This window comes from Somniosus microcephalus, chromosome 9, assembly GCF_052327205.1.
Source record: "Somniosus microcephalus isolate GS21.2 chromosome 9, FLI_Smic_1.0, whole genome shotgun sequence".
Taxonomy (NCBI): domain Eukaryota; kingdom Metazoa; phylum Chordata; class Chondrichthyes; order Squaliformes; family Somniosidae; genus Somniosus; species Somniosus microcephalus.
Genome location: NC_140995.1, coordinates 51,921,544 through 51,945,289, shown reverse-complemented (window position 1 = coordinate 51,945,289; position 23,746 = coordinate 51,921,544). Strand labels below are relative to the sequence as shown.

Here is a 23,746-nt window from a genome sequence, read left to right as displayed (position 1 = left end):
GGGGAACATAGGGTCTGATGAAAGGGAGGAACTGAAAGAAATCAGTATTTGTAGGGAAATGGTGTTAGGAAAATTGATGGGATTGTAGGCTGATAAATCCCCAGGGCCTGATAATCTACATCCTAGGGTACTTAAGGAAGTGGCCCTAGAAATAGTAGATACATTGCTGGTCATCTTCCAACATTCGATGGAATCTGGAACAGTAGCCATGGATTGGAGGGTAGCTAATGTTACCCCACTATTCAAAAAAGGTGGTAGAGAGAAAAGGGGGAATTACAGACCGGTAAGCCTGACATCGGTAGTGGGGAAAATGCTAGAGTCCATTATAAAAGTTGTAATAGCAGAGCACTTGGAAAACAGTGACAGGATCGGACAAAGTCAACATGTCTTTACAAAAAGTAAATCGTGCTCGACTAATCTACTGGAATTTTTTGAGGATGTAACTGGTAAAATAGATAAGGCAGAACCAGTGGATGTGGTGTATTTGGACTTTCAAAAGGCTTTTGATAAGTCCCGCATAAGAGATTAGCGTGTAAAGTTAAGGCACCTGGGATTGGGGGCAAGGTATTGACTTGGATAGAGAACTGGTTGGCAGACAGAAAGCAAAGAGTTGAAATAAACGGGTCTTTTTCCGAGTGGCAGGCAGTGACTAGTGGGGTACCGCAGGGATCGGTCCTTGGACCCCAGCTATTCACAATATATATTAATGATCTAGACAAGGGAACTAGATGTAATATCTCCAAGTTTGCAGATGGCACAAAGCTGGGTGGGCGTGTGTGCTGTGAGGAGGATGCCGAGAAACTCCAGGATGATTTGGACAGGTTGGGTAATTGGGCAGAAGCATGGCAGATGCAATATAATGTGGATAAATGCGAGGTTATCCACTTTGGTGTCAAAAACAGGAAGGCAGATTATTATCTGAATGGCAATAGATTGGGAGAAGGGGAAGTGCAACTAGACCTGGGTGTCCTTGTGCACCAGTCGCTGAAGGTAAGCATGCAGGTGCAGCAGGTGGTTAAGAAGGCAAATGGCATGTTGGCCTTCGTAGCGAGTGAGTTCGAGTACAGGAACAAGGATGTCTTGCTGCAGTTGTACAGGGCCTTGGTGAGACCGCACCTTGAGTATTGTGTGCAGTTTTGGTCGCCTTACCTGAGGAAGGATGTTCTTGCCATGGAAGGAGTTCAGCGAAGATTCACCAGACTGATACCTGGGATGGCAGGAATGACGTATGAGGAGAGATTGGGTCGATTGGGCTTATACTCGCTGGAGTTTAGAAGAATGAGAGGGGATCTCATTGATACTATAAAATTCTGACACGACTGGATAGACCAGATGCAGGAAGGATGTTCCCAATGGTCGGGGACTCCAGAACCAGGGGTCACAGTCTAATTATAAGGGGTAAGCCATTTAGGACAGAAATGAGGAGGAATTTCTTCACCCAGAGAGTGGTGAACCTGTGGAATTCTCTACCACAGAAGGCAGTAGAGGCCAAGGCAAGCAACCTTAGATCTGGTCCTGTGTAACGAGACAGGATTAATTAAAATGTCCTAGTAAAGGATCCCCTTGGAATGAGTGACCATAACATGGTTGAATTCCATATTCAATTAGAGGGTGAGAAGGTTGGATCTCAAACAAGCGTGCTAAGCTTGAATAAAGGAGACTATGAAGGTATGAGAGCGGAATTGAGTAGAGTGGATTGGGAAAATAGATTAAAGGGTAAGACGATACATGATCAGTGGTGTACATTTAAGGAGTTATTTTACAACTTCCAAAAAATATATATTCCACTGAGAAGAAAAGGGTGTAAAAGAAAAGACAGCCATCCGTGGCTAAGTAAAGAAATTAAGGATAGTATTCGACTAAAAACAAGGGCATATAAGGTAGCCAAATCTAGTGGGAGGATAGAGGATTGGGAAAACTTTAAAAGACAGCAAAAAGTAACAAAAAGATTGATTAAGAAAGGGAAGATAGATTATGAAAGTAAATTAGCAAAAAATATAAAAACAGATAGTAAAAGTTTTTATAGTTATATAAAAAGAAAAAGGGTGGCTAAAGTAAATGTTGGTCCCTTAGAGGATGAGACCGGGAAATTAATGGTGGGAAATATGGAGATGGCAAAAACACTGAATGAATATTTTGTATCAGTCTTTACAGTAGAAGACACTAAGAATATCCCAACACTGGACAAACGGGGGGCTATAGGGGGGGAGGAGCTAAACACGATCAAAATCACTAAGGAAGTGGTACTCGGTAAAATAATGGGACTCAAGGCGGATAAATCACCTGGACCTGATGGCTTACATCCTAGGGTCTTGAGGGAAGTGGCGGTAGGGATTGTGGATGCATTGGTAATAATTTTCCAAAACTCCCTGGAATCAGCAAAGGTCCCGGCAGACTGGAAAACTGCTAATGTAACGCCCTTATTTAAAAAGGGCAGTAGACAGAAGGCTGGAAACTATAGACCGGTTAGCCTAACATCTGTGGTAGGTAAAATATTGGAGTCCATTATTAAGGAGACAGTAACAGGACATTTGGATAATCATAATTTAATAGGACAAAGTCAGCATGGTTTTATGAAGGGGAAGTCATGTTTGACAAATTTGCTGGAGTTCTTTGAGGAAGTAACATATAGGGTGGATAAAGGGGAACCAGTGGACGTAGTGTATTTAGACTTCCAAAAGGCATTTGACAAGGTGCCACACAAAAGATTATTGCTTAAGATAAAAAATCACAGGATTGGGGGTAATATTCTGGCATGGATAGAGGATTGGCTATCTAACAGAAGGCAGAGAGTTGGGATAAATGGTTCATTCTCGGACTGGCAATCAGTAACTAGTGGTGTTCCACAGGGGTCAGTGCTGGGTCCCCAACTCTTTACAATCTATATTAACGATTTGGAGGAAGGGACCGAGTGTAACATATCAAAGTTTGCAGGTGATACTAAGATGGGAGGGAAAGTAGTGAGTGAGGAGGACATAAAATCCTGCAAGGGGACATAGACAGGCTAAGTAAGTGGGCAGAGATTTGGCAGATGGAATACAATACTGGAAAGTGTGAGGTTATGCACTTTGGCAGGAAAAATCGTAGAGCAAGTTATTATCTTAATGGCAAGAAACTGGAAAGTACTGAAGTACAAAGGGATCTGGGGGTCCTGGTGCACGAAACTCAAAAGGTTAGTATGCAGGTGCAGCAAGTGATTAAGAAGGCCAATGGAATGTTGGCTTTCATTGCTAGGGGGATAGAATATAAAAATAGGGAGGTATTGCTTCAGTTGTACAAGGTATTGGTGAGACCGCACCTGGAATACTGCGTACAGTTTTGGTGTCCATACTTAAGAAAAGACATACTTGCTCTCGAGTCAGTACAAAGAAGGTTCACTCGGTTAATCCCGGGGATGAGGGGATGGACATATGAGGAGAGGTTGAGTAGATTGGGACTCTACTCATTGGAGTTCAGAAGAATGAGAGGCGATCTTATTGAAACATATAAGATTGTGAAGGGGTTGGATCGGGTGGATGCAGGGAGGATGTTCCCGATGATGGGTGAAACTAGAACTAGGGGGCATAGTCTTAGAATAAGGGGCTGCTCTTTCAAAACTGAGATGAGGAGGAACTACTTCACTCAGAGGGTGGTAGGTCCATGGAATATGCTGCCCCAAAAAGCTGTAGAAGCTACATCATTACATAAATTTAAAACAGAAATAGACAGTTTCCTAGAAGTAAAGGGAATTAAGGGTTACGGGGAGCGGGCAGGAATTTGGACATGAGTCTAGGTTCGGATCGGTCATGGCCCTGTGGGTAGCGGAGCGGGCCCAGGGGCCGTGTAGCCTGATCCTGCTCCTATTTCGTGTGTCTAATTCTGTTAGATTCAGGAGATGGTTCAGTGATAGTAGATTGGCGGTTAGGATCAGATCAGCCATGATCTTATTGAATGGCGGAGCAGGCTCGAGGGGCCGATTGGCCTACTCCTGCTCCTATTTCTTATGTTCTTATTAAATATATTCAAGAAGGAGTTGGATATATTTCTTAAGGCTAAAGGGATCAAGGGATATGAGGAGAAAGCAGGGACAGGGTACTGAATTTGGATGATCAGCCATGATCGCATTGAATGGCGGAGTAGGCTGGAGAGGCGAATGGCCTACTCCTGCTCCTATCTTCTATGTTTCTATTATAATTTCTCCTGTCTCTGCCTCTAATGGGACCACATTTACTTTCACTAATCTCTTCCTATTTACATACCTGTAGAAACGTTTACAGTCTGTTTTTATGTCTTGCTAATTTACACTCATACTTTTTTCTCATCAATTCATTGGTCCTCCTTTGGTGAATTCTAAAATCCATCCAATCCTCAGGCTTGCTGCTCTTTTTGGCAACATTATAAGCCTCTTCCTTTGATCTAATACAGTACTATCTTTAACTTCTCTTGCTAGCCACGGTTGGACCACTTTTCCTGTGGGGATTTTTGTGCCTTTGTTGTAAATTATGTATTAATTCTTAAATTCCGTCATACCTTTTAATGTAGTTTCCCAGTCTACCATAGCCAACTCGTCCTTCATACCTATGTAGTTTGCTTTGTTTAGATTTAAGACCCTAGTTTCAGACTTAACTAAATCACTTTCAAACTCATTATAAAATTCTGTCATGTTATGGCCACTCTTCCCTAAAGGACCCTTTACTCCAAGGTTATTAATTAACCCTTTCTCATTGCACAATACTAGATCTAAAATAGTCTGTTCCCTAGTTGGTTCCTCAACATACTGATCTAGGAAACTATCTTGTATACATTCCATGAACTAGTCCTCCACACTATTACTGCAAATTTGGTTTGCCCAGTCTATATGTAGATTAAAGTCCCCCATGATTACTATTACCCTTATTACATGTGCCTCTAATTTCCTGGTTTATACTCTGCCCTACATTATAACTACTGTTTAGAGGCCTATACATAACTCCCACCAATGTTTTCTGCCCCTTGCTGTTTCTTAGCTCCACCCAAACTGATTCTACTTCTTGGTTTTCAGAGCTAAGATCCTTTCTCTCTACTGTCTTTATCCCATCCTTTATTATCAGGGCTACCCCTCCTCCTTTTCCATTGTGCCTATCTCTTCTAAAAGTTAAGTGTCCTGGAATATTTAGTTCCCAGTCTTGGCCTCTTTGCAGCTACGTCTCCATAATGGCTATTAGATCAAACCCATTAGTTTCTATCTGTGCTATTAATTCATCTATTTTGTTGCGAATGCTTCGTGCATTCAGATATAGTGCCTTTAGCTTTGACTTTTATCTAATTTTCCCTGATGTGACCTTAGTCGCTGATGCCCTATTACCTTTGTTACTCTCTCTGTCCCTTTCTGACCCACTTTGCTTATTTTTACCCAAAACTCTGCTCTGCTCTAGAGCCTTAACATTTCTCTTGCTGATTTTCAATTTACTCTTTCCTGAATCCTCCCACCCCCCCCTTCATTAGTTTAAAGCCCAGTGCTCCATAATTAATTATTTCTATCATCTAGATCGGGTTTGAGTGTTTTACTTGTTGAACAGTCCACCTAAATAAAGGCAAGTCGTCGCCCTTTGAAATGGCAGTCTTCATATATGTCAGTGGTGAGTTCCCTGGTCCAGTAGAGTGATCTCAAGTTAGTATGGAATTTGCCTCAAAATGCAGTTTATAGAAGTCATTTTAAAGTGGACACAGTGCTGGCACATTACAGGTTTATAAAATATTGTGGCCCGTAATTTCCGAAGGGTCTTGAGGCCTGAAATGTCAGCTGACTCCTGTTTTCCACAGATGCTGCTTGACCTGTGGAGTATTTCCAGATGTTTCTGTGTTTGTTTTCCTATTTCCCGCTTTTTCTGTTTTGTTTTCCGATTTGCAGCATCTGTAATTTTTTTTGTTCTAGTGTCTTAGAACTTGAAATAAGATTGATCTCTGATCCATCATGTAGAAATTTTGTATTGGTGTCGTCGGGGATGCTCTCTGTGGTTGGGGCGAAGGCCATAATGGCGGGGTGGGGGGAGAGGGGGGTGTGGTTTGGGAGGAGGTTTGCCACATCTGACCTTGAAGTACCCAAGGTTTATACTGGTTACCTGAAATGGGAAACTGCTTGATTTCCCAATAATAGCATCCTTTGCCTTGAGCAGTTAGCAAAAAGAAAACTGTTTTCCCCACATTGAACCAGATGTCCAGTTGACTGCAAGGTATGGTTGAAATTGGTGGCTTATGGAAAATAAATTGTGATGTCAGATGCAGAGCTCGTGCTTGTAAGTTTTTTTTAATGCAAGCCAGACTCCTGGGGGCTTATTTATTTCTCCATATAAACAGCCCCTGTCCTCTTGTTTGCACATGTTGACTAACATTAACAGACAGTGGCTTTATATAGAGAAGTGCAAGGATATTCACATCTTTGTTGCAATAGTAAATGTGATTTAAGACAATGAAAACTCCAATTTAGGATACATTTTAGGAAAACATTGGTGTGTTAATGATCAAAATGAAAGTGTCCTGTAATAGTACCAGTTCCAAGGGTAAACAGAATATTTTGGTTGATGATCACAATAACAATATAAGTCCATGAAAGATGATGCTAATCTAAAGCTCTGGATAAAAACATATCATGTGCAATCACCAATTTGTTGCAATATTTTAAGGATTGAAGCAGTGGAAACAATTACAGTACATAGAATTGCCTAGAATATACAGCACAGAAACGGGCCATTCGGCCCAACCAGTCCATGCTGGAATTTTTGCTCTACTCGCGCCTCCTCCCATCCTTCTTCATCTGACTCTATATCAGCATAACCCTCTTCCCTTTTCCCTCATATGCTTATCTAGATTCCCTTTAAATGCGTCTATACTATTTGCCTCAACTACTTCCTGTGGTAGTGAGTTCCATACTATCTCCACTCTCTGGGTAAAGAAGCTTCTTCTGAATTCCCTAGTTGATTTCTTGGTGACTGTCTTACATTGATGGCCTCTAGTTTTGCTCTTCCCCACAAGTGGTAACACTCTGTCTACTCTATCAAAACCTTTCATAATTTTATTAGGTCACCCCTCGGCCTTCTCTTTTCAAGAGCAAAGAGACCCAGCCTCCTCTTCCTTTCCTGACGGGTATAATGTTGCAGTTCTGGTATCATCCTTGTAAATCTTTTATGCACCCTCTCCAGTGCCTCTATATTCTTTTTATAATATAGCGACCAGAACTGCACAAAGTACTCCCACGTGTGGTCCAACCAAGGTTCGATTAGTTTAGCCTAACTTCTGCTTCTTTTCAATGCTTTCCCCCTAGAAATAAAATCTGGTGCTTGGTTTGCTTTTGCCATGGCCTTATTGACCTGTGTCACAACTTTTACTGATTTGTGTATTTGTACTCCCAGCTCCCTTTGCCCCATTTAGATTCTTATTTTTCAAATAATATGTGACCTCCTTATTTTTCTTAGCAAAATGTAATACCTCACACTAGTATGTTGAAATTCATTTGCCAATTATGTGCCCATTCTTCAAGTTTATTAATGTCTTCTTTTGTTGCAGTCCTCCTCCGTGTTGACAGTCCCTCCCAATCGGGTGTCGCCTGCAAATTTAGAAATTGTGTTTTTGATTCCAAAGTCTAAATTGTTAATACTGAACAGCAGTGGTCCCAACACTGATCCTTGTGGGACCCCACCTCATACCTTCTGCTACTCTGAATAGCTACCCTTTACCCCTACTCTCTGCTTACTGTCTTTCAGCCAGCTATATATCCATTCTGCCAATTGTCCCGTGACTCCGCAAGCTCTGACCTTATTCATTAGTCTATTATGTGGTACCTTATCTAAGGCCTTTTGGAAAGCTAGATATATTACATCTACTGCATTTCCCATGTCTACTCTCTTGTCTCTTCAAAGAATTCAGTGATGCTGGTCAAGCAAAACTTTCCCTTTTGAAATCCATGTTGACTATTCAAGATATTTTTGGTTTCTAGATGTTTTTCTATCTTCTCCTTTAGTAGGGATTCCATTATTTTTCCTACTACTGATGTTAACCTGACTGGTCTATAGTTTCCTGGACATGTTTTATCAGCCTTCTTAAATATAATAATTGGAACATTGATAACCACATTTCTAGGTCTTGGGTCATTGAGATGGTAAGAAAAAAATCTTCTTAGCAAAAAGAACAATGGAAAAGGAAAGCATAAAATCCAAGTTTTATTGCATCATCTATATCTGGGGTAGGAAGATTAGTCTTCGGAAAATGTGCAGCATTTTAAAGGTGAATTGAAGGAGGAGGAGGTTCACTTCAGACTCTGGATTTGTATCCAAGACTTAATCAGTGCAAAATTTAACTACTTTGCATTGACATCAGTTATAATATTATAGCTGTAGATTCATTTTACCACTAGTGAATAACATATTTTAATCAAACCACTTTAAAAGGGCTTCAGTTTGTCTCTGAGACAGCAGTGGAAATGCCAATGCAGTTTGATTGAATTTAGTTCAGTGTGGGTTTTACTAATACATATTGAGACTTTCCCCACGAAATATCAACTCAATATCAAACTGATTTAAGTTTTAATTTCAAGTGCTGGTCATAAATTTCTTGATAGCTTCTTTAAGTAGGTCTCATGTAAAGCAATAATTTTTGACAAGTTTGTTCGTGCTTGTCACTAGAACAAAACAGTTGCTGATATTACTAACAGTGCAAGTATATTTGGAATGTTATGGTTGAGTCAAAGGTGATCATTTCCATTATTTTTTTCTTTTTGTCTCTTGCAGGCAATTTTAATGTTTTGCTGGACATATATCCGTCGATACCAGAGTCAACAGGAAAGTGAGGTTGTCTCCACCATAACTGCTATTTGTGCACTCGCTGTTGCACTGATCACTTCATCGTTGCTGCCTGTTGACATATTCCTTGTTTCTTACATGAAGGACTCCAGAGGGTCTTACAAGGTACCTTACAAATATCAGGCTTGTTCTGCAAGTCCAGTATAAACATGATCACGATCTACAGACATGCAAACCGTGCAGTGATTTAAACACACTTCTGAAAATGTAACTTTTACAGCGAATTTGTTATTTCCTAAAGCTGTTAATTCTACAGGATTTATTACCGTGTGCAGTTTAATTTAGTAGTTCTTGGTGCTTGCAGGAAGGAGAGAGGTTTAATTTTATAAGAGGAGGAAAGTTAATTTTCTGTAGCAGTTTTACTTGATAGATCACTAGTTGGTGGATAGAACGGGCATCTTTATAGAATTTGCAGGTTTGGCTTTAACTTGTAAAATAATTTCTTGTCCCCCCCCACCCGTCCCTCTCCAAATCTTGGAGTATTTTATAGCAGTATAATGTATAACTTCATTTATTTATTCAAATTTTACATGCAAACTCCCAGTGTGGCATGCAAGAGGTTGGTGGTGGGGTAGGGGGGCGGTGGCAGAGGAAGCGAAAATCCTATGGATACTGAAATAACAACAGAAAATGCTGGAAATACTCAGCAGGCCAGGCAGCATCCGTGGAGAGAGAAACAGAGTTAACGTTTCAGGTCTGGGACCCTTCATCAGAACTGGAAAAAGCTGGAGATGTAACAGATATTAAGCAGGTGCAGAGCCGGGGGTGGGGGGGGTGGTGGTTAGGAGGGGAGGAAGAAATAGAAAGAACATCCTGTACTTTTGTAAGAGGCAGGAAAGATAAAATGTTGCAAATGGGAATGGCAAAAATCATACTGCATGAAAAATGGGGGCAGGGATAATTATCTGAAATTGTTGAACTCAATGTTGAGTCCGGCGGACTGCAAAGTACCAAATCGAAAGATGAGGTGCTGTTCCTCGAGCTTACGTTGAGCTTCATTGGAACAATGCAATAGCCCGAGGACAGAGAGATCAGAGTGAGAGTGAAGCGGTGAATTAAAGTGACAGGCGACCGGAAGCTCAGGGTCATCTGAACGGAGGTGTTCCGCAAAACGGTCGCCCAATCTGCGTTTGGTCTCCCCAATGTAGAGGAGACCACATCGTGAGCAGCGAATACAGTATATTAAATTGCAAAAAGTACAAGTAAATCGCTGTTTCACCTGGAAGGGGTGTTTGGGGCCCTGGACAGTGGGAAGGGAGGAGGTAAAAGGGCATGTGTTGCATCTCCTGCACTTGCACGGGAAGGTGCCAGGTGAAGGAGCAGGGCTGTTGGGGGTGATTGAGGAGTGTTGCGGAGGGAGCGGTCCCTTCGGAATGCTGAAAGGGGAGGTGAGGGGAAGATGTGTTTGGTGGTGGGATCACGTTGGAGGTGGCGGAAATGGCGGAGGATGATCTGTTGAATGTGGAGGCTGGTGGGGTGAAAGGTGAGGACAAGGGGAACCCTATCGTGTTCTGGGAGGGAGGGGCAGGGGTGAGAGCAGAAGTGCGGGAAATAGAACGGACGCGGTCAAGGGCCGTGTCAACCATGGTAGAGGGGAATCCTCGGTTGAGGAAAAAGGAAGACATGTCAGAAGCACTAGTATGGAAGGTGGCATCATCAAGGAACCTTTGCTGTAATGCAAACCTTTTGGCCAGATGCATGGTGTTGCTTGTGGATTTCTTTAGCCATTCCTCTGAGAAACCATTAGCCATTTTGAGGACCTGCTCTGGAGGTTTGGATGAAGATTGGGAACTTGAACAATCTGTTCTGGTCACAGATTATGCTCATTAGTGATCTCATATGAGGATGATAATTTGAGTGTCTTTTTTTTTAATAAAGAATGAGCAGTACCGGATGTGATCAGTGTTGCTACACTGTCATTGACATTTTTGGAGGGCTGTTAGACGTTTTGTGATCGACCTTAAGTCATAGAGTTATACAGCACAGAAAGAGACCCTTCGGCCCATCGTGTCCGCGCCGGCCATCAAGCCCTGTCTATTCTAATCCCATTTTCCTACACTTGGTCTGTAGCCTTGTACGAGGCCCCTTGGGTCGGAGCGATCATAATATGATCGAATTCTTCATTAAGATGGAGAATGAAGTAGTAGACTCAGAGACTAGGGTCCTCATCAATTTAAATAAAGGAAACTACGATGGTCTGAGGAGCGAGTTGGGTAGGATTGATTGGGGAATGGCACTCAAAGGGTTGACGGTGGATAGGCAATGGCAAACATTCAAAGACCGAATGGATGAGCTACAGAATTTGTTCATCCCAGTTTGGCATAAAAATAAAACAGAAAAGGTGACTCAACCGTGGCTAACAAGGGAAATTAGGGATAGCATAAGATCCAAGGAGACGACATATAAATTGGCCAGAAAAAGCAATAATCCTGAGGATTGGGAACAGTTTAGGATTCAACAAAGGAGGGCAAAGGGATTAATTAAGAAAGGGAAAATAGAATATGAGAGTAAGCTTGCAGGGAACATAAAAACTGACTGTAAAAGCTTTTATAGATATGTGAAGAGAAAAAGATTGATGAAGTCAAGCGTAGGTCCCTTGCAGTCAGAATCAGGGGAATTTATAATGGGGAACAAAGAAATGGCAAACCAACTAAATACGTATTTTGGTTCTGCCTTCACAAAGGAGGACACAAATAACCTCCCAGAGATTCCGGGGAACATAGGGTCTGATGAAAGGGTGGAACTGAAAGAAATCAGTATTTGTAGGGAAATGGTGTTAGGAAAATTGATGGGACTGAAGGCCGATAAATCCCCAGGGCCTGATAATCTACATCCCAGGGTACTTAAGGAAGTGGCCCTAGAAATAGTAGATGCATTGCTGGTCATCTTTCAGAACTCGATAGACTCTGGAACAGTACCCATGGATTGGAGGGTAGCTAATGTTACCCCACTATTCAAAAAAGGTGGTAGAGAAAAAGCGGGGAATTATAGACCGGTAAACCTGACATCGGTAGTGGGGAAAATGCTAGCGTCCATTATAAAAGATGTAATAGCAGAGCACTTGGAAAGCAGTGACAGGATCGGACAAAGTCAACATGGATTTACAAAAGGTAAATCATGCTTGACTAATCTACTGGAATTTTTTGAGATGTAACTGGTAAAATAGATAAGGGAGAACCAGTGGATGTGGCGTATTTGGACTTTCAGAAGGCTTTCGATAAGGTCCCACATAAGAGATTAGGGTGCAAAATTAAGGCACATGGGATTGGGGGCAAGGTATTGACTTGGATAGAGAACTGGTTGGGGGACAGAAAGCAAAGAGTTGGAATAAACGGGTTGTTTTCCGAGTGGCAGGCAGTGACTAGTGGGGTACCGCAAGGATCGGTCCTAGGACCCCAGCTGTTCACTATATATATTAATGATCTGGACGAGGGAATTGGATGTAATATCTCCAAATTTGCAGATGACACGAAGCTGGGTGGGAGGGTATGCTGTGAGGAGGATGTCGTGAAACTCCAGTACGATTTGGACAGGTTGGGTGATTGGGCAGAAACATGGCAAATGCACTATAATGTGGATAAATGTGAGGTTATCCACTTTGGTGGCAAAAACAGGAAGGCAGATTATTATTTGAATGGCAATAGATTGGGAGAAGGGGAAGTGCAAAGAGACCTGGGTGTTCTTGTGCACCAGCCGCTGAAGGTAAGCATGCAGGTGCAGCAGGCGGTTAAGAAGGCAACTGGTATGTTGGCCTTCGTAGCAAGAGGGTTCGAGTACAGGAACAAGGATGTCTTGCTACAGTTGTACAGGGCCTTGGTGAGACCGCACCTTGAGTATTGTGTGCAGTTTTGGTCACCTTACCTGAGGAAGGACATTCTTGCCATGGAAGGAGTGCAGCGAAGATTCACCAGGCTGATACCTGGGATGGCAGGAATGACGTATGAGGAGAGATTGTGTCGATTGGACTTATACTCAGTGGAGTTTAGAAGATTGAGAGGGGATCTCATCGAAACCTATAAAATTCTGTCAGGCCTGGACAGACTAGATGCAGGAAGGATGTTTCTGATGGCCGGGGAGTCCAGAACCAGGGGTCATAGTCTAAGGATAAGGGGTAAGCCATTTAGGACTGAAATGAGGAGGAATTTCTTCACCCAGAGAGTGGTGAACCTGTGGAATTCTCTGCCACAGAGGGCAGTGGAGGCCAGTTCATTAAATATATTCAAGAAAGAGTTGGATATATTTCTTAAGGCTAAAGGGATCAAGGGATATGGGGAGAAGGCAGGGACAGGGTACTGAATTTGGATGATCAGCCATGATCTCATTGAATGGCAGAGCAGGCTCGAAGGGCCGAATGGCCTACTCCTGCTGCTATCTTCTATGTTTCTATGTATGCTATGGCGTTTCAAGTGCTCATCTAAATGCTTCTTGAATGTTGTGAGGGTTGCCTTGTGGTAATTGTGGCTGGCTTAAAGTGTTTGCAATTACAAGACGCTTCTGCAATTAATAGAGAAAGTCACCATGGTACAACAGTATCACCTTTGAGTACACATCCACCTCTAATCTACGAAATTGGCATTTTATTAGTGGTACTTCTCGCCATTGAGAATCATTGCGTAGGTTGATTTTGCAATGCAGCCGAGCCTATTTAAGATGTTCTCTGCCAATTAATTATCAAGCACACATAGTATGTTTTTTTTGTTAAACTGAAATATTCTAAGATACTAACTGTTATTGAGGTAATGACTGCTTTCACGGATCGTGATAGCTTAATTGGCTTTGACAACTACTTTATTCAGCAATTCGCATGATTTAATTAGAAATGTTAATCAAGTAAAATTAAAGGTAAAAAGAAAACTTCAAATGCCAAAAGTTTGAAATAAAAACAAAAATGCTTGGGAATGTGCAACAGGTTTATTGCCATCTAAATGAAAGATAGGTCAATATTCTCCTATAGATTACAGTCTTACCGGGAAATGCTGTACCGGGAAATGCTGTAAGGGATAATCTCAATTAGCAGATATTTGTGCAACGTCATGAAATCATATTGTCAAAAACGTCCCCATGCAAACAACCCATCGCCAGCATAATTACTAAGGGCTTTCCATGTCCCGCCATCAAATGTTTATGGTGCCAATGATTTTTGACTGTAATTCTTTGCAATTTATCTTTAAAAAAAAAAAATGGTGGCCAATCAAACACATTGTAAAGTGTTTTTTTTTATGGTTGCCACTGCAGCTGGTCAGGATGTGGTCTCTGGTGCCTGTCCTTAAAGCAGGATACCAGCAAAAGAACAAGAAATCCTGCTCGATTCATCTGGCTTTGTCCCATCCTCCAGCAGTGCTGCCTGAGCTGCAGGCAACACTACTCAACAGGCATCATTTAGCATTGGCATCTGCAACATTGCCTCTGCTGGCATTGACGGGGAGAGAGAAAGAGAGAGAATTTGTGTCTTTCACGACCTTGGGACGTCCCAAAGCGTTTTATAGCTGATTAAATACTCTTGAAATATGCTCACTGTTATAATGCTATAATGTAGGGAAATGCGGCAGCCAATTTGCGCACAGCAAGGACCCACAATCATCAGTGATACAACGATCAGATGATTTTTTTTTTAGTGATGTTGGTTGAGGGATAAATATTGGCGAGGAACCAGGGAGAACTCTCTTTACCTCCACCTGAGAAGGCAAACGGGGCCTCTGTTTAAAGTCTCAGCTAAAAGACGGCACCTCCAACAGTACAGCACTCCCTCAGTACTGCACTGGAGTGTGAGGCTAGATTTTGTTTCTGTTTCAAATCACTCAGGACTAATCTTTAAAGTACGTTATTTTATACACTTATGTTCACCTATGTCATTACTTGAACAATTGAGGTGATTCATTCTACAGTACGATTCACTTTGGACAGACACAGGTACTTTAATGGTCAGATTTTTAATCAGTCAATGATGTCTGGACTGCGCGTTAGATACTTAGAAATTCCCCTTTTCAACTTTATATTACAATAACAAGACATGAATTAGACAAAAATCTTCTCCTTAGGGCGTCCTAAGAATTTCTCATCTAGTTAAACAACATGATGGCAGATTTACCCTGTTAACTTTGACAAATCTGTATTCACTTGGTACCAACTGTCCAATGAGTCATTTGCTAGTCTCGTCTCTCTACAAACTTTTCAATTTTCCCAGAATTCGAGTACGTAACCCTTTTGATCTTCCCTGTGGTCTATTAATAATAATAATCATAATCAACTTTATTGTCATTGTTAGTGCACAAGTGCAGTACAACGAAATGTAGGCTTGCGGCTCCCGAGAGTGTACATTTAGATTAAGACATTTAAACATTCAACATTCATTTGGCTTGTAATACATTAACATAAACATAATAAAGTGCTTTGGCAGATGTGCAGGCTTTAGAGTTTATTTGTGGAGTTCAGTAGGATGACAGCCCTGGGAAAGAAGCTGTTCCTAAATCTGGTCGTTCGGGTGCGAATGCATCTGTAGCGTCTCCCAGATGGCAGGGGGGCGAACAGACTGTGGCTGGGGTGGGTAGGGTCTTTGATGATGGTCCGTGACCTCCGTAAACAGCGTTTCTGGTATATGTGCTCTATGGTCGGTAGCCGGGTGCCAGTAATGCGTTGGGCAGTTTTGACTACCCGCTGCAGGGCTTTCCGGTCATAGTAGCTACAGCTGCCATACCATACTGTGATACAGTTCGTCAGGATGTTCTCTATTGTGCAGCGGTAAAAGTTAGAGAGGATCAGGGGTGACAGGTTACATCCCTTCAGCCTCCTTAGGAAATATAGGTGCTGCTGGGCCTTCTTCACCAGAGAGGAGGTATTGAGGGACAGGTAGTGTGTTTTAAAAGACCACGTTCTAGGTCACTGTTCCTACACCCTATTTAAAGGCCAAGTTACACAACGGGTTGATAACTGGTTCTCATCCACAATGGGCCAGCAACTTATTCCAGAGGTAGTTGATACTCTGTGAATAGAAGTACTTCCTGGCATCTAACCAGTTTCAACATTTACATAGCTTGTACTTGCGTCCTCTAGTCCTCCTGAAGTTATCTAGCTTAAATAGCTGTGGACCAAGTCTAACCCTTTCGTTATTTTAAAGACCTCAATCAAATCTCCTCCAAATCTTTAATTTTCTAAAATGAAAATCCGCAGCTCTCTTAGTCTATCTTGATAACTTGGGGCTCTTGAACTAGAATGGACAGTATTTCTTTTATGTTGTCAGTCCCTTGACATGGTGATTTTTAAAAAAAATATTAGTTCATGGGATGTGGGCGTAGCTGGCAAGGCCAGCATTTATTGTCCATCCCTAGTTACATAGAAACATAGAAGCTAGGACCAGGAGTAGGCCATTCGGCCCCTCGAGCCTGTTCCGCCATTTAATGAGATCATGGCTGATCATCCAAATTCAGTACCCTGTCCCTGCTTTCGCCCCATATCCCTTGATCCCTGTAACCTTAATCCCTCTAGTTGCCCTTGAGATGGTGGTGGTGAGCCACCTTCTTGAACGACTGCAGTCCATGTGGTGAAGGTACTCCCACCGCGCTGTTAGGGAGGGAGTTCCAGGATTTTGACCCAACGATGATGAAGGAATGGTGATATACTTCCAAGTCAGGATGGTGTGTGACTTGGAGGGGAACTTGGAGGTGGTGGTGTTCCCATGTGCCTGCTGCCCTTGACCTCCTAGGTGGTAGAGGTCGCGGGCTTGGGAGGTGCTGCCGAAGAAAACTTGGCGAGTTGCTGCAGTGCATCTTGTAGATGGTACACACTGCAACCACGGTATGCCAGTGGTGGAGGGAGTGAATGTTGAAGGTGGTGGATGGGGTGCCAACCAAGCGGGCTGCTTTGTCTTGGATGGAGTTGAGCTGCTTGAGTGTTGTTGGAGCTGCACTCATCCAGGCAAGTGGAGAGTATTCCATCACACTCCTGACTTGTGCCTTGTAGATGGTGGAAAGGCTTTGGGGAGTCAGGAGGTGAGACACTCACCACAGAATACCCAGCCTCTGAGCTGCACTTGTTGCCACAGTATTTATGTGGCTGGTCCAGTTAAGTTTCTGGTCAATGGTGACCCCCAGGATATTGATGGTGGAGGATTCGGCGATGGTAATGCCATTGAATGTCAAGGGGCGGTGGTTAGACGCTCGCTTGTTGGAGATAGTCATTGCCTGGCACTTGTGTGGCGCGAATGTTACCTGCCACTTATCAGCCCAAGCCTGAATGTCGTCTAGGTCTTGCTGACTGCTTCATTATCTGAGGCGTTGCGAATGGCATTGAACATTGCAGTCATTGGTGAACATCCCCACTTCTGACCTTATGATGGAGGGAAGGTCATTGATGAAGCAGCTGAAGATGGTTGGGCCTTGGACACTGTCCTGAGGAACTCCTGCAGCGATGTCCTGGGGCTGTGATGATTGACATCCAACCACAAAAACCACCTTCCTTTGTGCTAGGTATGACTCCAGCCAGTGGAGATTACATAGAAACATAGAAGATAGGAGCAGGAGTAGGCCATTCGTCCCCTCGAGCCTGCTCCGCCCTTCAATGAGATCATGGCTGATCATCCAAATTTAGTACCCTGTTCCTGCCTTTTCTCCATATCCCTTGATCCCTTTAGCCTTAAGAAATATATCCAACTCCTTCTTGAATATATTTAATGAATTGGCCTCTACTGCCTTCTGTGGTAGAGAATTCCACAGGTTCACCACTCTGGGTGAGGAAATTCCTCCTCATCTCTGTCCTAAATGGCTTACCCCTTATCCTTAGACTGTGACCCCTGGTTTTGGATTCCCCGACCATCGGGAACATCCTTCCAGCATCTAGTCTGTCTAGTCCTGTTAGAATTTTGTACGTTTCGATGAGATCCCCTCTCATTCTTCTAAACTCCAGCGAGTACAAGCCCAATCGACCCAATCTCTCCTCATACGTCATTCCTGTCATCCCAGGTATCAGCCTGGTGAATCTTCGCTGCACTCCTTCCATGGCAAGAACATCCTTCCTCAGATAAGGCGACCAAAACTGCACACATTACTCAAGATGTGGCCTCACCTAGGCCCTGTACAACTGCAGCAAGACATCCTTGTTCCTGTACTCAAACCCTCTCGCTACGAAGGCCAACATACCATTTGCCTTCTTAACCGCCTGCTGCACCTGCATGCTTACCTTCAGCGACTGGTGCACAAGGACGCCCAGGTCTCGTTGCACTTCCCCTTCTCCCAATCTATTGCCATTTAGATAATCTGCCTTCCTGTTTTTGACACCAAAGTGGATAACCCCGCATTTGTCCACGTTATATTGCATCTGCCATGCTCCTGTCCAAATTATACTGGAGTTTCTCGGCATCCTCTTCACAGCACACATGCCCACCCAGCTTTGTGTCGTCTGCAAACTTGGAGATATTACATCTAGTCCCCTCGTCCAGATCATTAATATATATTGTGAATAGCTGGGGTCCAAGGACCGATCCTTGCGGTACCCCACTAGTCACTGCCTGCCACGCAGAAAAAGAGCCGTTTATTTCAACTCTTTGCTTTCTGTCTGTCAACCAGTTCTCTATCCAAGTCAATACCTTGCCCCCAATCCCATGTGCCTTAATTTTACACGCTAATCTCTTATGCGGGACCTTATTGAAAGCCTTTTGAAAATCCAAATACACCACATCCACTGGTTCTCCCTTATCTATTTTACCAGTTACATCCTCAAAAAAATTCCAGTAGATTAGTCAAGCACGATTTACCTTTTGTAAAGCCATGTTGACTTTGTCCGATCCGGTCACTTTTTTCCAAGTGCTCTGCTATTACATCCTTTATAATGGACTCTAGCATTTTCCCCACTACCGATGTCAGGCTTACCGGTCTGTAATTCCCCGTTTTCTCTCTACCACCTTTTTTGAACAGTGGGGTAACATTAGCTACCCGCCAATCCATGGGTACTGTTCCAGAGTCTATTGAATTTTGGAAGATGACCAGCAATGCATCTACTATTTCTAGGGCCACTTCCTTAAGTACCCTAGGATGTAGATTTATCAGGCCCTGGGGATTTATCGGCCCTCAATCCCATCAATTTCCCTAACACCATTTCCCTACAAATACTGATTTCTATCAGTTCCTCCCTTTCATTAGACCCTATGTTCCCCGACATCTTTGGGAGGTTATTTGTGTCCTCCTTTGTGAAGACAGAACCAAAGTATGTATTTAATTGGTCTGTCATTTCTTTGTTCCCCATTATAAATTCCCCTGATTCTGACTGCAAGGGACCTACGCTTGACTTCATCAATCTTTTTCTCTTCACATATCTATAAAAGCTTTTACAGTCAGTTTTTATGTTCCCTGCAAGTTTACTCTCATACTCTATTTTCCCCCTCTTAATTAATCCCTTTGTCCTCCTTTGGATCCTAAACTGCTCCCAATCCTCAGGTTTACTGCTTTTTCTGGCCAATTTATATGTCCTCTCCTTGGATCTTATGCTATCCCTAATTTCCCTTGTTAGCCACGGTTTTGCCCCTGATTTCCATTGACTTCAGTTTTACTAAGGCTCCTTGATGCCACACTCGGTCAAATGCTGCCTTGATGTCAAGGGCAGTCACTCTCACCTCACCTCTGGAATTCAGCTCTTTTGTCCATGTTTTGACCAAGGCTGTAATGAGGTCGGGAGCCGAGTGGTCCTGGCGGAACCCAAACTGGGCAACAGTGAGCAGGTTATTGGTGAGTAAGCAATGCTCTTCTACACTCCTTATTGAACCAGGGTTAGTTCCCTGGCTTGATGGTAATGGTAGAGCGAGAGATATGCTGGGCCCTGAGGTTACAGATTGTAGTGGAATACAATTCTACTGCTGCTGATGGCCCATAGCGCCTCATGGATGCCCAGTTTTGAGTAGCTAGATCTGCTTCAGTGTGAAAACAGAACTTCGTCTCCACAATGACTGTGAGGTGGTCACTGCTACCAATCTGCCACCTGTCATGGACAGATGCATCTGCGACAGGTAAATTGGTGAGGACGAGGTCAAGTAGGTTTTTCCCCTCGTGTTGGTTCTCACCACCTGTTGCAGGCCCAGACTGGCAGTTATGTCCTTCAGGACTCGGCTAGCTCGGTCAGTAGTGGTGCTACTGAGCCCCTCATGCTGATGGACATTGAAGTCCCCCCCAGAGTACATTCTGTGCCATTGCTACTCTGTGCTTCTTCCAAGTGGTGTTCAACATGGAGGAGTACTGATTCATCAGCTGAGGGAGGGCGTTCGGTGGTAATCAGCAGGAGGTTTCCTTGCCCATGCTTGACCTGAATCCATGAGACTTCATGGGGTCCAGAGTCCATATTGAGGACCACTCCTCCCGACTGTATACCACTGTGCCGCCACCCCTGGTGGGTCTGTCCTGCCGGTGGGATAGGACATACCCAGGGATGGTGTTGGAGGAGTTTGGGACATTGGCTGAAAAGTATGATTCTGTGAGTATGACTATGTCAGGCTGTTGCTTGACTAGTCTGTAGGACAGCTCTCCCAATTTTGGCACAAGTCCCCAGACGTTGGTGAGGAGCACTTTTGTGGGGTGGATGTCCGGTTTTTTTTATTATTGTTTTTTGAAGTGTTTTTTTTTACAACACAGTGGCTTGCTAGCCCATTTCAGAGGGCAGTTAAGAGTCAACCACATTGCTGTGGGTCTGGAGCCACACATAGGCCAGACCAGGTAAGGCCGAAGTGAACCAGATGGGTTTTTACGACAATCCGATAGTTTTATGGTTACCATTACTGATACTAGCTTTTTATTCCAGATTTAGTTAATTAACTGAATTTTAAATTCCCCAGCTGCCGTGGTGGGATTTGAACTCGCGTCTCTGGATTATTACTCCTGGCCTCTGGATTACTATTCTTATCTTTATAAAGCGTTGGTTAGGTCACAACTGGAGTATTGCGCCCAGTTCTGGTCGCCACACTTTAGGAAGGATCTGAAGGCCCTCGAGAGAGTGCAGAGGAGATTTACCAGATTGGTTCCGAGGTTGGGGATCTTCGCTACAAGGACAGGTTGGAGAAGCTGAATTTGTTTTCATTAGATCAAAGGAGGTTGAGGGGTGATTTGATAGAGGTGTACAAGATTATGACGGGTTTGGATAGGTAGACGGGGAAAGGCTGTTCCCACTAGTTGATGGTACAGGGTCTAGGGGACAAAGATTTAAGGTTTTGGGCAAGAGATACAGGGGGGACGTGAGGAAAAACTTTTCTTACACAGCGAGTGGCGAGGACCTGGAACTCGCTGCCGTCGGAAGTGGTGGAACCGGAGACACTCAATGTTTTCAAGGGGAGACTGGATAAGCACTTGAGGGAAATAAACTTGCAGGGCTACGGGGATAGAGCGAGTATATGGGACTGACTCGATTGCTCTGCAGAGAGCTGGCACGGACTCGATGGGCTGAATGGCCTCCTTCTGTGTCGTTATGAGTCTATGACTTGTCCAGTAACAGAACCACTGTGCTACCATTCCTGGATTGCACTGGTGACTGATTCCCCCTGCAGCATTATCACTGTAATAACTCTTTTTTTTAACCTGAGTGCAACCAATTCCTAATCCAACTCAAATCTGCCCGCCAGTCCCAAAGGACTCAACCTGATTTAGTAGACTCTTAGAAACATAGAAGGTAGGAGCAGGAGTAGGCCGTTCGGCCCCTCGAGCCTGCTCCGCCAATCAACGATATCATGGCTGATCATCCAAATTCAGTACCCTGTCCCTGCCTTCTCCCCATATCCCTTGATCCCTTTAGCCTTAAGAAATATATCCAACTCCTTCTTGAATATATTTAATGAATTGGCCTCAACTGCCTTGTGTGGTAGAGAATTCCACAGGTTCACCACTTTCTGGGTGAAGAAATTCCTCCTCATCTCTGTCCTAAATGGCTTACCCCTTATCCTTAGACTGTGACCCCTGGTTCTGGACTCCCCGACCGTCGGGAACATCTTTCCAGCATCTAGTCTGTCTAGTCCTGTTAGAATTTTATAAGTTTCGATGAGATCCCCCCTCATTCTTCTAAACTCCAGCGAGTACAAGCCCAAGCGACCCAATCTCTCCTCGTATGTCATTCCTGCCATCCCAGGTATCAGCCTGGTGAATCTTTGCTGCACTCCTTCCATGGCAAGAACATCCTTCCTCAGATAAGGCGACCAAAACTGCACACAATACTCAAGATGTGGCCTCACCAAGGCCCTGTACAACTGCAGCAAGACATCCTTGTTCCTGTACTCAAACCCTCTCGCTACGAAGGCCAACATACCATTTGCCTTCTTAACTGCCTGCCGCACCTGCATGCTTACTTTCAGCGACTGGTGCACAAGGATGCCCAGGTCTCGTTGCACTTCCCCCTTCTCCCAATCTATTGCCATTCAGACAATACTCTGCCTTCCTGTTTTTGACACCAAAGTGGATAACTTTGCATTTATCCATGTTATATTGCATCTGCCATGCTTCTGCCCAATCACCCAACCTGTCCAAATCATACTGGAGTTTCTCGGCATCCTCCTCATAGCACATACACCCACCCAGCTTTGTGTCATCTGCAAACTTGGAGATAATGTGGCAGAGACCACAAAGGGACAATAACTCAAATGTGTACCCAATTCACTTTGTACAGCAATGTGTGGTATGTACATGCTGGGTTGGGTTATTGGTGCAGGGTCCCTTTAAGAGCGTCGGGAACGTGATGACGTCGGTTGCGTGATGACGTCATAGCCCCTGCACGGGGCTGGGTCTTCAGACCTCGGGGAGATGTGAATAAAGAAAGACACGTTTGTTTTTACCTAAAGAAAAGTCTCAGCCTGTTGTTTTCTGACGACTCCAACATTGGTGACCCCGCTGCTCTTTTGGACGATTCCTAAGACCTCATTCGAAATGGCGACGAACGCCGTTTCCATCAAATTACCCGAGTTTTCGGAACGACAGGCTGCCGCTTGGTTCGCCCAGGCTCAATTTGCACTCCAGGACATCACCGCGGACGACACGAGGTACTGCTACGTTGTCTCTGCTCTCGGCAGCTCCACCGCGGCCAGAGTTGTGAACCTGCTCGTAAACCCCCCGGTGCTCAACAAATACGACACGCTGAAGGCGCACCTCTTACGAACTTTCGGACTCACTGAAGCCGAACGTGCACGCCAGCTTCTCTCTCTGCCCGGGCTTGGCGACTCCAAGCCCTCGGAGCTGATGGACCACATGCTGGCCCTCCTGGGCACACACAGGCCGTGCTTCCTCTTCAAGGAACTGTTCCTTCAACAGCTGCCAGGTCAGGTACGGTCGGCTTTAGCCAACTCTTCCATTACCGACTTCCGCGACCTGGCCAAGGAGGCCGACAAATTTTTCTCCGCCGGCCAACAGTACTGCGCGGCCACGCGGAGCCCTGCCCCCATTGATACAGCCCAACGGCAGCAACCCTCAAGCCTCTGCTTCTACCATGCGCAGTTCGGCCCCAAAGCCAGGAGGTGCCAGCCCGCGTCGAAGCAAGCTAAAGACCACTCGTCGGCTGCTATGGCTGTCGGCCGTTCAGGCAGCTTGTTGTTTGTTACAGACACCGACTCCGGGCGTCGTTTCCTTTGCGACGCGGGCGCCCAGGTGAGCGTCCTGCCCGCGTCAACCATAGACATTCAAGGGGGGAACCACGGCCCCGTCCTCGAAGCCGCCAACGGCAGTTCCATCCGCACCTTCGGGAAACGGAATGTGGCGCTTTGTTTTGGCGGGCAACGGTTCACCTGGGACTTCGTCACAGCAAAAGTGTCCACCCCCCTTCTCGGCACTGACTTCCTCTGCGCCATTGGCCTTTTGGTGGGTGTCAAGAACCGACGTCTCATCAACGCTGAAACCTTCAGCTCGCTCCCGTGTTCCCTCAGCGGGTCCAGCACGATGCAGTTGTCCAGCGCACACTCGGCCTCCGACGAGTTTTCCCGCCTCATC

The 23,746-nt window shown here is 44.4% G+C and overlaps 1 protein-coding gene across 3 annotated transcripts in view; it reads left to right on the top strand.

Moving 5' to 3' along the window:
- Positions 1-23,746, top strand: part of lmbrd1 (LMBR1 domain containing 1) — a 351,792-nt gene that overhangs the window by 48,871 nt on the left and 279,175 nt on the right. For all 3 annotated transcript variants that reach the window (XR_015079486.1, XM_085996567.1, XM_085996566.1), the window contains exon 2: positions 8,742-8,918. Coding sequence is in view for 2 of the 3 variants with exons in the window: in XM_085996567.1 (XP_085852693.1) it covers positions 8,742-8,918 (177 nt within the window). In the remaining variant the exon portion in view is untranslated. The remainder of the gene's footprint in view (positions 1-8,741; positions 8,919-23,746) is intronic.